General features: G+C 38.5%; 1 protein-coding gene and 1 pseudogene across 1 annotated transcript in view; one reads left to right on the forward strand and one right to left on the reverse strand.

Annotated features, from left to right (window-relative positions):
* The window catches only part of TRPA1 (transient receptor potential cation channel subfamily A member 1), a 56,193-nt gene that overhangs the window by 24,602 nt on the left and 14,475 nt on the right, over positions 1 to 17,116 (reverse strand). Inside the window, exons 4-10 of the mRNA XM_027561170.1 lie at positions 11,878 to 11,985; positions 8,037 to 8,145; positions 7,701 to 7,846; positions 7,108 to 7,244; positions 4,367 to 4,415; positions 1,531 to 1,630; positions 792 to 892 (exon numbers count right to left, since the gene is read on the reverse strand). Coding sequence (XP_027416971.1) covers positions 792 to 892; positions 1,531 to 1,630; positions 4,367 to 4,415; positions 7,108 to 7,244; positions 7,701 to 7,846; positions 8,037 to 8,145; positions 11,878 to 11,985 — 750 coding nt within the window. The remainder of the gene's footprint in view (positions 1 to 791; positions 893 to 1,530; positions 1,631 to 4,366; positions 4,416 to 7,107; positions 7,245 to 7,700; positions 7,847 to 8,036; positions 8,146 to 11,877; positions 11,986 to 17,116) is intronic.
* LOC113904256 lies at positions 14,102 to 15,042 on the forward strand (annotated as a pseudogene).

Consider the following 17,116-nt stretch of genomic DNA (forward strand, 5'->3'; position numbering starts at 1 on the left):
TATTTTAGATATTCAAATATATTTGACTCTTTAAGACACAGACTATATTAAAATCTATTAAAAAAGTATGATGCACTTCAAATGTACCTAACAGTCACTCAGTAAATATTAGTTGGTGAATATAAATATAGAGATAATGTTTTCAATTTGTCAACAAGCATGCTGAGTAGTTTTTCTTCATTGATTAGGAAGTGCTGCTAATTCACTCATGTACTTGACTTCTCAATTGATACACAATTCATAATGGTCCAAGAGTGAAGGAAAGGCATTCTATTATAGATAAGGACATATGGAAACTCTCCATAACTTAGAAAACAGTCCCAATGTAATTTATTATTATCATTATCATAATCATCACTGCTGCTGCTGCTGCTGCTAAGTCGCTTCAGTTGTGTCCAACTTTGTGCAACCCCATAGACGGCAGCCCACCAGCCTCCGCCGTCCCTGGGATTCTCCAGGCAAGAACACTGGAGTGGGTTGCCATTTCCTTCTCCAATGCGTGAAAGTGAAAAGTGAAAGTGAAGTCGCTCAGTCGTGCCCGACTCTTAGCGACCCCATGGACTGCAGCCCACCAGGCTCCTCCGTCCATGGGATTTTCCAGGCAAGAGTACTGGAGTGGGCTGCCATTGCCTTCTACTAAGTTGTAAATATTCAAATATGACATCTTTCTTTAAAAATAAAATTTAAATTCCAGACTCAGCCTTCAAAGGAATAAAAATCATAATAAATGAAATCACTTTACCCTCTATTGAACCCAACTCATTTTATGGAAATCCACACATATGTATTACCTGCAAAAACTCAGGATGCAAATTTTTTAATCCATAAGGCTGTTGAACAGTCAAATGCAAAAAATTACGTCCAAGATTATCTTTTATGTCCACACGGGCACCTAAAAAGCACAATATAAATATAACTCCTACTCATTTATTTAAAGCATAGCCTATGGTGGATTTTCAATGTAAGAAAATAAAAGACTGACTTAAAACTTTGCCAGTGTTTAAGTTAGAGAACTTTATTTAGGTAAGAAAACTAAACATGGTTTAAAATGTGTTTATCTTGCAGTGTGCATGTGTGTGTACAAGGGGTAGAGAATGTGTGATTTATTACATTATTTAATATATGAGGTCTCATCTTTTAACACATAAAATAGAATTATAGAGAGATTAGAGATCAAGGGAGAAGAGGTGAAGGTATCTCTTTTCTTCATTATCAGACTGGGTTAGTATCTAAAATGGGAACAGTTATAGCACCTACATCAGGTGGATTGGTTCACTGAGAGGATGCAGATAAAGTGTTTAGTGACATGCCTGGGATGTAGTCATCCCCTTACAAAGGTTATCAATTCTTGTTCTGAAGTTATCTTTCCAAGTATTATGCCCTACTGGGCTGAGAATTATTCTAGTTATGGGAAGTATCCCATTTGTGTTCACAGCACCTGGCCCACAGCCTGGCACACAGTAAATGGACACTGAGTGTTTAACCAACCGAGTAGCAGTTCTAAAGGCCTGGTTCAGCCCCTCTTAGTACCTTTAGAGAGGAGCAAATTTACAGTATTCCAGGATGCAGAAGCAGTTGCTAATAGAAGTGGAGACCGTCCTTCAGAATCGGTGATATCAATATCTGCTCCCTAAAATAAAACAAGTCATTCAACAAAGAGCCTATGAACAGACAAAACAGCTCACACTACAGTCTGTAACTTAGTGTTCATTCATTGGGACAGAATGTCCAAAATACAGCTAGCACTCACGCACATGACTGCTTGACATTTCCCCGTAATTCGTGTTGCATGAATCATAGAGAAAATCAAGGCATTATTCTCTAACTTCAACAACTGAAGTCTTTCTCACATGTTAATCTTTTGACTGACATCTGGCAGTAGATCTATCTTCCTGCCAAAATCATAAAATGTTGACCTATATCACTAGTTTAGTTCCCACTGTAAGAGAAGATTGTTAAATATCTGTGGTTAAAAAAAATCTAAGTTTATTTCATTTGTCATTTTAAAAGCATTCACAAGAAATCATTCACTTCTATCGCCAAGATAGTGGATCCTGGGAGCTCTCATCATAAGGAAAAAAAATTTTTGTAACTTTCATGGTGACAGATGGTAGCTGGACTTGCTGTGGTGGTCACTTTTCATTGTATACAAATACTGAATCATGCTCTACACCTGAAATTCACATAATAGTACATGTTAATTATAACTCATGAAAAAACAACTGTTCTCTTTTTAAAAACTCTACTTCATCTGAAACAGATGAACTGAAATAACTGAATTGTAATCATTCAAATCCTAAAGTAAAATTTTAGTCAAATGTTAAAAAATGTTTGCATTTAAGAAATCACATCTCATATATATATATTTCAAGGGAATAAGTTGGTATTTACCATTACATATTATGGTTATAATATTTGATATGACAAGAAACAAAAACTTTTTAAAAGTTCATGGAAAGAATTCTATCTTTTGCACAGGGTAATAAAAATAGCTTAAACTCCGACTGGGGCTAGGATCCTGTTCTTTTGGGACCCACTGAATACAGATGACAAGGGCAGCCTGATAGTGATCAGAGAGGTCCTGCCATCCTCTTACAGAAGAGAGGGCTATATTTGCAGGAAACTGTGAATAACAAAACTCTGGGCTATAATGAGTCTTCCAGGGATTCTCCTATGTAAATACCACAATTTCAATAGTTGCTATTGACAACAAGCACAGGTTAAATACTCCAAGCCAGACTCCATTCATTACTGATATGATGGGGCTTAAATAAATACATCATAGACTCATCTGTAGAAAGGGCTTACTAAAATTGAACCCAAAAGCTGACTGAGTGAAAAAGGTCTTGTGCTTTCACTTGTAACAAACCTTGGACAGTATTTTTAGTTCTTCATGTTTTCATTGTTTGAAAGCTGGCACAGAGGCAGCAGGGGTAGAAGATTATAATGGAAGGTGAAGGGCACACTTGCTTTCTGTCCCGCCTCCACCTGCAAGCCACTTGTACTGAAGAGGGGTTGACAGAGTCAACAAGCCTGACCCTTTCCCAGGACTGGGTCACAGGAGAGCATTCCTTGCCATGAACCTATCAACTCCCCACAAAAAATGCATTGATATGGGCATCAAAAGTATACTCTGGTACTTCTGGCTTCCTGGCAATGAGGTTTGGCCATTATGCATTCATATACAATATACCCTATTTGTGAATGTATCAAGTATCTTTTTTTTCTTCTAGTTTTATTGAAATATAATTGACATGTTGTTGTTCAGTCGCTAAGTCATGGCCAACTCTTGGTGACCCCATGGACTGCAGCACTCCAGGCTACTCTGTTCTCCACTATTTCCCAGAGCTTGCTCAAATTCATGTCCATTGAATCAATGATGCTATCTAACCATTTCATCCTCCACCACCCTCTTCTCCTTTTGCCTTCAATCTTTCCCAGCATCAGGGTCTTTTCCAATGAGTTGGCTCTTCACATAAGGTGGCCAAGTATTGGAGCTTCAGCTTTAGCATCAGTTCTTCCAAGGTGGTTCAGACAGTAAAGAATTTTCCTGCAATGCAGGAGGCCCAGGTTTGACCCCTGGGTCGGGAATATCTCCTGGAAAAGAGAATGGCAACCCACTCCAGTATTCTTGCCTGGAAAATTCCATGGACAGAGGAGACTGGTGGGCTTACGGGGTCACAGAGAGTTGGACACGACTGAGTGACTAAAACCTTCATTTTCATAACTGACATATAGCACTGAATAAGTTTAAGGTGTGTGGCATAATAATTGGACTTACAGATATCATGTAGTGATTATCACAGTAAGCTTAGTGTACATCCCTCATCTCAGAGATACAAAATTAAAGACATAGAAAAAATTTTCAAAATGTTTTGCAAATGTATCAATCATCTTTTTGTAAACTCTTTTGCTTGTAGGCAAGAAATCAAAGAGAAAAACAACTATTGTATATTAATGCATATGTGTGGATTATAGAGCAATGGTACAGATGAACCTATTTGCAGGCAGGAATGAAGATGTAGAGAACAGATGTCTGGACACAGGGGTAGGAAAGGGTGGATGAACTGAGAGAATGGGATAGACATATATACTACCATGTGTAAAACAGCACAGGAACCTCAGCTTGGTGCTCTGTGGTGACCTAGATGGATGGGATGGGGGAATGGGAACCAAGAGGAGGAGGATGTGTGTATACTCGTAGCTGATTCACTTAATCATACAGCAGAAACTAACACAATATTGTGAAGCAAGTATACCCCAATTTGAAAAGTTTGATTGAATTTTGAAGATCCATGGTATGTAATTATATGATTTTTCAACCGTAAATAGTAATAAAAAATAAATCTGTCAAAGAAATAGTTACCACTGAAATTAAGTAGTCAGCTAGTTCATGGTGATCAAATAATGAGGCTCTGCAAAAAGAGAATTATAAGCATATTAAGGAACTATTGATATAAATATACACAATAAAGCTACTATTCAATATATTCAGAAAGTGAGTTTAAAGGATCATTGAATAACATGATAAAAGGCTAGAGAGTTAATAACCTTTCAAAATCTACAATTGGATTCTGATTAGGGTAACTTTTCAAGTAGGAGTAATAGAGAAAGATAAAATACATCACAAGATTTTCTTCCTCATCTTTCTGCAAACCTATTTTCTCCTTGTAAAAAAACCATCATGAACATGTTCTGAAGTGAAGAGTAAAATCTGTCCTAAGAGTTTAAAATAAAGGCCAAAAAACTGGCTATTACCACTGTGACCATGAGAAATAGCAACAATTGCATACAAGGTACAGCTAAGATTTACCTGCAGGGTTCACAATGCCCCTTTGTTGGCAAAAGTTAACAAGGCAGTGTTAGCGTTCCTAAAGTTTTAGGAAGCCAAAAAAAACCCGATGGATGTAATTGAAGTCACTTGGTATCATCTCACAAGCAGCCATAAGGATAATGTTAATTAATACATCAAATACAGATTTTTAATCTATATTAAAGCATCACCATAACAAATGTTAATACCAATGATTTAAAAGTCTGTTTCCTAATGCAAATCTTATTTCTTTGTTCCTACTCAAGATCATCTCCTCTATTCTTAACGTTCTGTGTGTAAGTCTTAGTATCAGCTTGCCAATTTTCATTCAAAATTCACAAGAGGTTACATTCTAAATGTTATTAGATATATTGAGTAATTTTAAGAGTCAAATAATGTTAATTTAAGGCCCCATTCGATTTGTTCTGTATCTTCTCAGTCTAGAGCTCTGGTGCTCCAAGTGTGGCCTGCACACCACTGAGATCTTTGCACTACAGTAGCAAAAGAAGCTGTAGATCAAGGAACAAACTTTCCTTTGAAGCTCAAGATGAACTCCAATGTCACTGGCTATTAAAAGGACATTCCAGGATCATAGATCAGCATTAGGTTCATCAGAATTGGACTGAACCAGTCCAAGAAATCTTCAGCCAACTCAAGTTGAAAGCGTCCAGCTAGTCACCAGGCTAAGTATATTTTTTGGTCAGGTAGATGGGTCTGTTATCCTAAAATAACTCCTTCTTGTGCATATTTGTATATTAAAGCTCTAGGGTAAATGTACACATTTTAACTAAACTCAGATCACTAAACTCAGATTTCTGAATTGGCTAAACATTGGCATCACAAAGGGTTTTTAAAAATTCCTGAGAGTCATTAGCAATTCTGATGTAATCTGAGTATGAATTAATGTTGGGATTTTATAAATTCCTCACAGGATTCTAACGTGTAGTAGTTTGAAAAATATCTGGTCTAGAGGTTAATCCATCTACTGAGTTTTTGTTTTATTTCAATATTTGGTTTTTTTTTCCTGTCTAGGGTTTCCAACTGCATCTTTTTCACATCATCAATCTTTGATTCATAAATGCCAATTTGTTTTCCATAATGCCTTCTCTTAATACATTTACTTTACATAACTGACCATTCCTTCTTTTAAATTTCTGAAAGTTTTAAATACCTTTATTATGAAATTATTTATAAATTGCCCTGTTATTTCTTTTCCTTTGGAAGTAAATTAGCCTTTTGTTGATTTGATTGTCATAATCTTATGAATTTCCTTTATGCTATGAAATTTTAGTTTGCAAACTCATCCTGCATGGAAGTTCCTTGGAGTTCCTTCTGTTCATGTGTAGCCTATTATGGCTAGTGGTTTTGCTAATGTGTACACTCACGCCTCCATCTCCCCAGTTTAGAACCAGATCTTATATTGGTAGCTAGTGTTTCTTTTTCACTGTGGGATAGTGTAGATTTCTTGGTTCAGTTACTTATTGAGACTATCTCAGTTCTTCTTCTGCCATTCCAAGCTTCTAGCTCTGCCTCCATGAGTGTTGTGTGTGATAGAGAGAGACAGACAGACAGATAGACAGAGACAGAGATGGTAAGAGATAGAGACAGAGAGACAGCAAAGCCCCTTCCCAGCCATTTCTTTAACTCACATAGGGAACAGCCAATTTTTGTCTTCTCAAGGAATTGAACACAGTCTACACTGCCTGTTTCCTGTCTTAGCAGCTAGTAAGCCTATAATTTCAGATGCTTTTATCTGATGTGTATTTCTGTTAAACTCAACAGAAGTATTTATCTTCTTTGGAGCTTGGCTATCATTCCTTAAGACTAAGTACATATATGTTTTGAGAACTTTTACATGTAATTGTGGGACTACGTGGAAAGGGAAATCGGGTGGGAAAAGTGGACCACTCATATGTATCTGTTCCATTATCCCCCCTGAGAATGAAGATAACACACACGTGAGGACCTGAAACAGGTTAGAAAGGTTTTGAAAAGCTGTGTATGTTGACCTCCTGAGCATACAGGAAGTGAATCGAGCCTATAGCCACTGGACAAAGAACTGATCCAGAATATTCCACTGGAGAGTTTATCCTATGAAAATCTGTTCAACTTTGTATTTTTGATTCCAGAGGAACATAGAGATTGCAGTTGAACCACAGGATCTTTGTTATCTCTGCTCTTTTCTTTTGAACTATGGAGTCTCTGCTACCGTAAGCAGTAACTTTGTCTTGTCTTCTTAATTAAATACATAAAGACAAAAAATCTGTACTCAGAATGATAGGAGGGAAACTTGCCTGTGAAGCAGTGTCTCGTGATTTCCATCCACCTCATTAACAATATCGCTGTTGCCAGAATAGGAAGATACCATCAGCTTAACAATCTCAGTGGCTCCCTGGGTGGCAGCAAAATGAAGGGCTGTGCACTTCCCTTTCTGTAAAGAGTTTTGATATCAGCATCAATCAATATTCCGTCCCAATTTAAGGATCAAACCTAAATTCAGTTGTTTTTTTCTTCCTAGTCCAACAAAATCAAGGAGTATGGAATTTAAGATGGCAAAGAGTAATCAGTTTCACCTACTGAGAAGCCTCAATATAAAAGTCATAGCTAGCAACTGTATTTCCTTGCAAGGTGACAGTTCTTGACAGCTCTGACTGTACTTAGCTTCTATCATCAGTGTCTTTATCTCTACTGTATCTGTATCTGTGTTTGCAATTGTCTTTGGTAGCTTTCAAAATTCTTTAGATAGATTAAAATTTGAGAGAATCTCTTATTCTGGTTTTGCATGAATAGCAGAAAGTAACATCTATCTAATTAACTGTGAAAGAGCTATAGGGCACTTTGGCAAATAGAACATGAACAATTCTACAGGAGGAATCTGAACAGTTACCTCCAGCAGGTCCAGCTGCGCACCATTGTCCAGGCACATTTTAATCATGTCCAAGTCCCCACTTTGAACTGCCATGTGGAGAGGGCTGGCTTTCCCACTGTTCACAAAGTTAATGTGAGACAGTCTGCTATACCCATGTTCCTCACCTTTAGGAGGAAATAAAATTCAAGAGAATAAATACTATAAATAAATAAAAGGTATTTTTTTAAAAAAAAAGAAGAAACGACTTTTAGACTTACATAAAAGCCCAGGTATAAATCATATTAAATATTTCTCAATAGCATCCACCAAAATAGGCTTACTTATAGTACATAATGGAGGAAAGCTTCTACTTACCAAACTTTAATATTATTTCCATGCATTTTTTGGCACCCGAAAATGCTGCCTGGTGAATAGGGAAGCACCCCCATTTATTTGATTTACATGGCTTAGCCCCTTTATTTAACTGGAACAAAAGAAAGAACAAAAGAAATAAATGACAAAGATTAAACCCATCACAAGGATGGACAAGAATTTATATGCCTCTCCCATAACTTTTCGCTACTCTGTGCCTATGTAAAATTATTTACATAGAAAAGCTTTGTATGGTATGAAACCTGGACAAAAAGGTAATTTTGGAACTAGGCTAACATTCTGAACTAGAGACACTTTAAATTTTCTAATGACAAAGTAACAACATTTCACAAAAATTTCAACTTGATCTTCCACCAAAGTCAACACATTTTTTAGTGAAATTAAAGAGATTTTAAAAAACATTATCACGATTGCTCCTATACCCATTCTCATTTCCTTATACAAATAAAGTGATAATATTTCCCAGATCATTTTCCTGTCATTTGTGCAATTAATAAATGATTAGACCAGCACTTGTATTAAATCATGAAAATCAGACATTTTCACTAATGAATGTTCTCTACTAAAAAGTTGTTAAAATGAACAGAATGGTATATTACCTTCACCTCTGAGTCAACCATTCTCAATCACCATTTTCTATAGAACACTGGATTTCAGTTTTAAGTACCTCTTACCACAAAATGAGAGATTTTGAAAAAGCAAAAAAGTGTGAAGAAGCAAATACATGTATCATCTTGCTTTCTAGGGACACTGTTGTTTTACATTTTAGAAGACAATATTTTGTCTTCTTTGCATAAGTAATATTTACATGTATACTATGTGATCACATCATTTTAAAAAGTATTTTATTTAATATTCTTAAATTACATGATTTTATTAAATACATATTCCATTTGGGGGTACATAAAACTTCATACAATGAATCCCTATTACTGAATTTCAACTTTTTCTCAGTTTTCTCTGCTATACATAACACTGATGTTAATATTAGTGATATCTTTAATTATCTCCCTGAGATGTATTCCAAGAATTGGTATTGATGAGTCAAAATACATTTGTGCCAACAGTGAATGAAATTCCCCAACTCATTACATTTTCTAACACTCATTACATTTTCAATCAATAAGGAATTTTTGTCCTTTCAATTTAAGAGATTTAAAAAAAACTCATTGTTTTAATATCTTCCTCTTTGATTACTAGAGAAATTAAATAAACTTTATGTGCCCCTTGCCAGTTTTCTATGGAGCACTGTCTTTTTCTTATAAATCTGTGAAAATACAGATAATTTTATATCCATTTAAAGATAAACAGATCGATATAATCATATGCTTTGTTAGCTCAGGTCAATCAAGGGATTATAATCTAATCTAATACTGAACTCTCCATTCAGTCCCTGGATAAGGCCAATGTGGTATTACATGGTACTTTTCATTATTTTGATGAATTAATTGCTAGTATTTTTAAGACTGCATCTATGTGAAATTGATCTATGTTTTTCTTTGGGGGGAGCTCTCAGGTTTTGGAGTTATTATGTCTACTTTATAAAACTAATCTGCACAATGTCACTCTTTTCTTGTGCTACAGGAAGATTACCTGAAACAGAAACTTCTTTGCAAGTTTGAAAGAAACTATAAAATCTATAAAAGCATATATTAGCTGGTTCCAGAGCTTTAACAAAGTATTAGCAATGCTTTTTTTTCCTAAATACTTTCCTCACAGATATTTAATTTTGTAGTCAATTTTAACACTTTAATTACTTTCAGTTTTTTATCCATTGGGCTTCCCTGGTGGCTCAGATGGTAAAGAGTATAACTGCCTGCAACGCAGGAGACCTGGTTCAATCCGTGGGTTGGGAAGATCCCCTGGAGTAGAAAATGGTACTCTTGCCTGGAGAATCCCATGGACTGGGAAGCCTGGCTGGCTATGTATAGTCCATGGGGTCACAAAGAGTCGGACACGACTGAGCAACTAAGCACAGCACATTTATCCATTAAAAATCATTTCTAAATTTTTAGGATAGGATTGCATACTGATCTTTTGCCATTTAAAAATTCTCTTTCATATTCAATTAAATCCTTTTGCTATTTCTAATTTTATTGATTTTTGCTTGAGGTTTTTCCATTGTGGTTGGCTGGTTGTTGGTTTAGTTGCTAAGTTGTGTCCGACTCTTGTGACCCCATGGACTAGCCCACCAGGCTCCTCTGTCCATGGAATTTCCCAGTATAAACTGTCATGATTGGACCAAAAAAGTTAAATCTTTTAAAATTCTTTTTTTGGTCCAATCATGACAGCTTATAAGAATATATATTTTCATCCAAGTATATTTAGTAAATATGTTAGAAGGTATTTGTAATTTGAAATATCCCACAGATAGTCTGAAATTATTTTATTTCATTTTATTTACTCCCTGGAGGTGGTGGAGAGGGAAAATCAAGTGCTAAAAATAGAAAATCTGGCCTGAATAATGTACAAGTGATTGAGGAATATTTAAAAGAAAGCTCTTTGATGAAATTCTAATACCACACTCAGAAGGGGCACTCCGTGGACCAGGACTCAGCCATGGTGACAGACACCTGAAGAGTCGGACTGGATCATCCCGAGAAATCTCACCGGAGAGAAGGCTGGCTCTTCTTGTTGAGCTATGGCTGAGGAGCTCAGTCATTATATCATGCAAGGGTCCCTTTCTGAGAACCTATGGCAGCTGTTTCTTCTCATCTTGGAAACAGATATGGGGCTGTTTCTCCTGGCTTTTATTTCAGGCCCCAACAATAATTTTGCAAATAACAATCTTCATCTTTCCTTTGATGATTCAGAAGCTCAGAGTCCCAAGTATGATTCACCGTTATGCACATACAGGCCATTATGCTTTGTCTTTTGTATTCTGGGCTTTCCTGATAGCTCATCTGGTAGAGAATCTGCCTGCAATGCAGGAAACCCCGGTTTGATTCCTGGGTCAGGAAGTACTCTTGGACAAGGGATAGGCGACTCACTCCAGTATTCTTGGGCTCCCCTGGTGGCTCAGCTGGTAAACAATCTGCCCACAATGCAGGAGACCTGGGTTTGATCCCTGGGTTGGGAAGATCCCCTGGAGAAGGGAAAGGCTACCCACCCCAGTAGTCCATGGGATCACAAAGAGTCCGATATGATTGAATGACTTTCACATTCACTTTCATTCTAGGTCTGACTACCAGTTTCACATTAATTTTTCTTGTCGATATTTTCTTTTCACTTCAGTCATCTCACGTTTTCTGTAATGCTTTCCTATTTGTCTTCCAGAAGAAATTTCAGACTCTTAAGATTTAAGAGGTGTGCTCAGTTGCTTCACTTGTGTCCGACTCTTTGTGACCCCAAGGACTACAGTCCACCAGGCTCCTCTGTCCATGGGATTCTCCAGGCAAGAATATCGGAGTGGCTTGCGTTGCTCTCCTCCAGGGGATCTTCCTGACCCAGGGACTGAACCCTAGTGACCTGCATTGCAGCCAGATTCTTTATGTGCTGAGCCATCAAGGAAGCTCTAAGGGGTGTGAACATGTACTCAAACTCATAGAACTATTTTTTTTCTGACACACTTTCTACATTTTATATTTTGCTAAAAGAGAAACTGAAAATAGTTTTGTTTATTTTTTATTTTTTGGCCACACCACATGGCACGTGGGACCTTAGTTCCCTGGCCAGGGATCGAACCTGTGTCCCCTGCACTGGAAACATGGGGTCTTAACCACTGAACCACCGGGGAAGTCCCTGAAAGCTGTTTTAAAGAACAAAAATTCATGTTGTACTAAAGGATAAAGAAAACAGGAAAAAATATAAATAAAATACAAACCAAAAGCTGCATGGCTTCACTGTTGTCTGTGAAACATGTGATTATCAGAGCTGTGTTTCCATTTTCTCCTTCCAGATTAACATCAGTACTGCTGTGCTCAATCAAGACCTACATTTAAAAGAGGGAATAGTCAGTCAAAAGTTAACCTGCAGGTTTTCAAATAGGGTATTTGTCTTCCACTGGATGTTAAGCTTTCAGTACCAGGAACCATGTCCTTATTCATCTTTTCCATCAGTCTCCCGTGGAATCTGACATAAAACCTTGTACCTAGTGGGTACTACAAAAATTTCTCATATAGATGAAATAATGGCAATTTCTATAGGTCATAAATTAAGCCAACATGGAGTTGTAGAATTGAAAATAGACTAAAAATCGTAAATACTAGTTAACATTGCTCACTAAATATTTTTCACTTGTATTAAGTAAGCTATATATATATGTATATAATTTTTACTGGAGTATAGTTGCTTTATTTATAACATTCTGTTAGTTTCTGCTGTACAGCAAAGTGAATCAGCTATACACATATATCCCCTCTCCCTTGGCTTTCCTTCCCATTTAGGTGTCCACAGAGCATTAAGTAAAGTTCCCTGTGCTATACAGCAGGCTCTCATTAGTTATCTATTTTATACATAATAGTGTATATATGTCAATCCCAGTTTCCCAATTTATCTTACCCTCTTCCCCCCCTTGGACTTCCCTGGTGGCTCAGACGGTAAAGTATTCGCCTGCAATGCAGGAGACCTGGGTTCAATCCCTGGGTCGGGAAGATCTCCTGGAGAAGGAAATGGCAACCCACTCCAGTATTCTTGCCTGGAAAATGCCATGGACCAAGGAGCCTGGTGGCCTACAGTCCATGGCGTCACAGGGTCGGCCACAACTGAGCGACTTCACTTTCACTTTTCACTCCCCCTTTGGTATCCATACCTTTGTTTTCTCCATCTGCATCTCCATTTCTGCTTTGCAAATAGTATCATCTGTACTATTTTTCTAGATTCCAGATATGTGATTTTAATATATGAGATTAACTAATATCTACCAAAAATAAATTGATGGAGCCAAAAAATAAATTGAGAATGTGTGGGTGGTGATAAGGGAGGAATGTAAGAAAGGAGAAGGAGAGAGAGAAGAGAGAAAGGGAGTGGGAAGCAAACATGGGAGGGAACTGTTTCCTTTTCCCATCTGGACATTTTTCTTTGACCCAGATTGCAAGTATTCTGGGAAATGTCCATTAAAACCCCGTTCCTTCCAGGAAAGAAGAGTCTCATGTAACAGAGATATAGCTTAACTCAATCGGTTCAAACTTAGTCTGGAACCAGAAACTCTTTCTCCGACATAAGAAATGAGAATTCCTGCTAAAATGGTTAAGCAATTTTTCTAATGGGATTTAATTGAAGACCTGTTACCCCTTCATCTGGCTGACTCACAGCTGATTATTGGCTAAGAATCTATTGATCTTGAACTAGTTTTCTTCTAACAAAATTTTTCTTACATAAATGTCTCCCTCAAAAGAGAAATCTCTGAATTAGCCTGCTAAAGACCTTTTCTTTTGCAGCAAGACTCTGATAAAATTATATCATGTGCTCACAACTAAGAAAGAATTTATTAAACAAGCTGTTTCCTAAAAACTCTGACTTACAAAAGAAGACACACAGAGCTGCTAGTTAATAGAATGTGTCCTGATACGTCAGCAGATGAATCAGGCTTACTAATCAGCTCTTCTCATAAAGGAAAATCACACTGGAATTTTAGGCCATAAGAACACACAGGACGATTATGGATGAAGGAAAATAAGAACACACAGTTCAGTCAATGGACCTGAGGCATCGCCTTCTGTTCTTAACAAAGTCTGGATTGATTCGCATGTGAAGTAATCTACCCAAGTCCACAAGAAGAGGTTTTTTGTTTTTTTTTTTTATCTCTGCCCTCTTAGAATCACAGCTCCTAGATCTGGAGCCTCTATTAGGGTGTTTCTTCTCACTGCCACTAGCACAGTCTTTCCTAAAGCTGTGTTAAAGTGTAGGTGGCAGGGGGCCCAGAGAGTGCAACTAAACTGTGTGTGGGGAAGCGCCCGGAAGCGCAGGGGGAAGGGGCGGCGGTGACGCGAATCTGGCCGCGTTGGAGGGGCCGGGCCGCTGCAGTAGTCGCCGCGGCTGCCTCGTGACGTGGCACAGCGAAAGATTTAACGCCGGAGCCGGAGCTGCCCCGCCAGTCGCGGAGCAGGCCCTCACCCCGCTGGCCGGGAGCTTCTTCGGACACGCCGGCTAGCGAACCGTCCCCGCAGCCGTCTTTCTTCCTCAGCAGCTCTTTTCTCGCTGAGTTTTCTGGGAGCGTAAAAGGAGAAGGTCCGGGGACGCCCCAAACCCCTTTTGCTCCTGCCCATTCCAAGTGTCACTACCGCCATGCCCCTCACCATCTCCTCCCTCTTCTCCCGCCTCTTCGGCAAGCAGCAGATGCGCATTTTGATGGTTGGGTTGGATGCTGCTGGCAAGACGACCATTCTGTATAAACTGAAGTTAGGGGAGATGGTCACCACCATTTCTACCATTGGTTTTAACGTGGAAACAGTAGAATATAAGAACATTTGTTTCAAAGTATGGGATATTGGTGGTCAAGATAAAATTAGGCCTCTCTGGAGACATTACTTTGAAAATACCCAGGGTCTTATTTTTGTGGTAGATAGCAATGATCGTGAAAGAATTCAGGAAGGAGCAGAAGAGCTGCAGAAAATGCTTCAGGAAGATGAGTTGCGAGATGCAGTGTTGCTGCTTTTTGCGAACAAACAGGACTTGCCGAATGCTATGGCCATTAGTGAAATTGGACAGATAAATTAGTCTTCAGTCCCTTCTTAACAGAACATGGTATGTTCAAGCCACTTGGGCTACACAAGGAACCAGTCTGTATGAGGGACTTGACTGGCTGTCAAATGAGCTTTCAAAACGTTAAATGAAGCTGGATATCTAACCAAGGACATGTTTGATAGAATTGGTCTAGGCTTGTTACAACAAAATTAGTTTGCATCTTGGTTATTAAACAGTATCTGGGACTGGTTTGGGCAGAATATTATTGCGTTTAAACTTATTTTGTTGCCAATTATTGTTTACCAAGTATAATGTTGCCATTTAGCAATATGCTTGGTTTTAAAGAGATTCTCCTTAACTTGGGGGAAAAAAGTGTCCTCTTACTTCGCTTAAGCCTAAATGCCTGGAGGTAGCTAATGTGACACCTTTTAAATAAATCCATTTTGAATGTTTTTTTTTTTTTTTTTTTTGAGCCCACAAGGAATAATGTTTTAAAGTTACCCCCTGCTACTTTAATGATACCTTTATCATTCCTGGGACAGTCTGCTGATTTTAAAAATTGTAGCATTCCATTTGAATTTATTTTTCCCCCTTACCAAAAAGATTTTTTAATACTGCTTGTACCAGCCAGGGAAATGCTCTAAAACACTATTCAGATCTTGCACTGAGGAACTTCAATTTCTCCCTCCATTTTTATTGACTCCTGGCTTCCATCAGCCAAGCTTACTTTTGTGTGGTTTGGATTTGATAATTAGTTCTGTGCTAGATGCAAAGAGTGCATATGGAGATGATTTTTAATCCTCAGCAGACTGTCTTCCTTTATATTGTATCTTTTTTATGTTGCATGTTGCTTTTGGTATCAGCCTGACTCTTTGCCCAGTATATGATAGTTCTGCTGATGTTTTATTGTTTATTGGTGAACATATCTTCATTAAGAGTTTTTGGAAAACTCATCAAACTCAATGAATAAGTTTTCTTCATAACCCATTTGGAATTATTCCTAATAAAATGATAAAAAAAAAAACATTAAAAAAAAAAAAACAATAAACTGTGTGTCTAGTTCAAGCTCAGTCATGACCAGACAAGTCTGGAGGCTGGCAGGTGAGACCTCCAGAGATCCCTGTGATGAGAATCCAGGAAGCCTCATGGGAGGTCCAACTGTATCCTTTGGGGTTAAGCCAAGAACTAAGACCTGCAGGCTACCGAGAAGCAAGGCCAGCCCCCAACCCCGGTCCAATGTGCCCCAGGAAACACTATGCACACCAGTGGTATGTGTGTAAGAACTTGAGGTCACACAAGGTCACACATGGGTAACAGTTGTGTACTTTACAACCACAAGGCAGCTGTGGAAGGTTTGGGGGAAGGCTGGATAATGGAGACTGAAATTGGCAAAAGCTGGTGTTATAAATAGGGCTTCCCTGTGGCTCACAAGGTAAATAATCTGCCTGCAATGCAGGAGACCCGGGTACAATCCCCTGGGTCAGGAAGATCCCCTGGAGAGGGGAATGACAACCTACTCCAGTGTTCTTGCCTGAAGAATTCCATGGACAGAGGGAACCTGGTGGACTGTAGGTGGTATAAATGGGACAGGCAGGCCCTGAGGATGCAAGCACACAGAGAGACCCTCCTAAATTCCTTCTCCTTCTTCTCTGGTGAAGCAAAAGGGCTTGAAAACATCTTTTGATGAAGTGATGGTTGGTAAGACTAAGCAAAGGAGAGACAACTAATTTCAGTTCCCTTACAACCCTATTTTTTTTTTTTCTTGTTCTGGTGTCAAAGGAAAATCTGTTATACCCACCATCTAGTTTGTAAATCAGTTATGGGTTTATTTCTAGACTTTCTTCTATTTCAGTGTGATACCTATCCTTCTGTATTTGTTAGCCTGAAGATTTGATTTCTAGTTAACAGTAGCTTTCAACTGTAACCTGCCTTTGAGTTCCCAAATCACACTTTCAGAGGTGAGATTAATTAAGTCAATGGGCATTTGTTCTTGAAAAGAGCCTTCAGAGGAAGCACAAGAGTTCATTGGGGAAACGTGGCATCTCTCGGGGGGAGGGGTCCGCACTCACTGGTGGCCCAGCACAGATGATACAGAAGTAGCATCAGGCTCATGAATAACGCAGACATCGACAGAAACTGACAGCCTATTGCCAAAGGCCTCTCCAATAACCTCTGCAAGGGGCTGTTCTGACTTGTCTTCTTAGGCACAGATACTTAAACTCTCCCCTTGCCCTTCAGCCAGGACGCCTAGTTACTAATTTATTCATTCAAAAGCCATCATTTAGCAGCAATGCTGAAGACTGGAGATGTTCCATTAGTCACACACAGTGTCTTCTTCCAGTATAAGCAGTCAGAGCGGGAAATGAGCATGTGAACATTTGATTGCTGTACCCTGTGCTAAGGATTATGGCAAGGCTACATATAGGGCACAAGGGGAG

This window comes from Bos indicus x Bos taurus, chromosome 14, assembly GCF_003369695.1.
Source record: "Bos indicus x Bos taurus breed Angus x Brahman F1 hybrid chromosome 14, Bos_hybrid_MaternalHap_v2.0, whole genome shotgun sequence".
NCBI classification, from domain to species: Eukaryota; Metazoa; Chordata; class Mammalia; order Artiodactyla; family Bovidae; genus Bos; species Bos indicus x Bos taurus.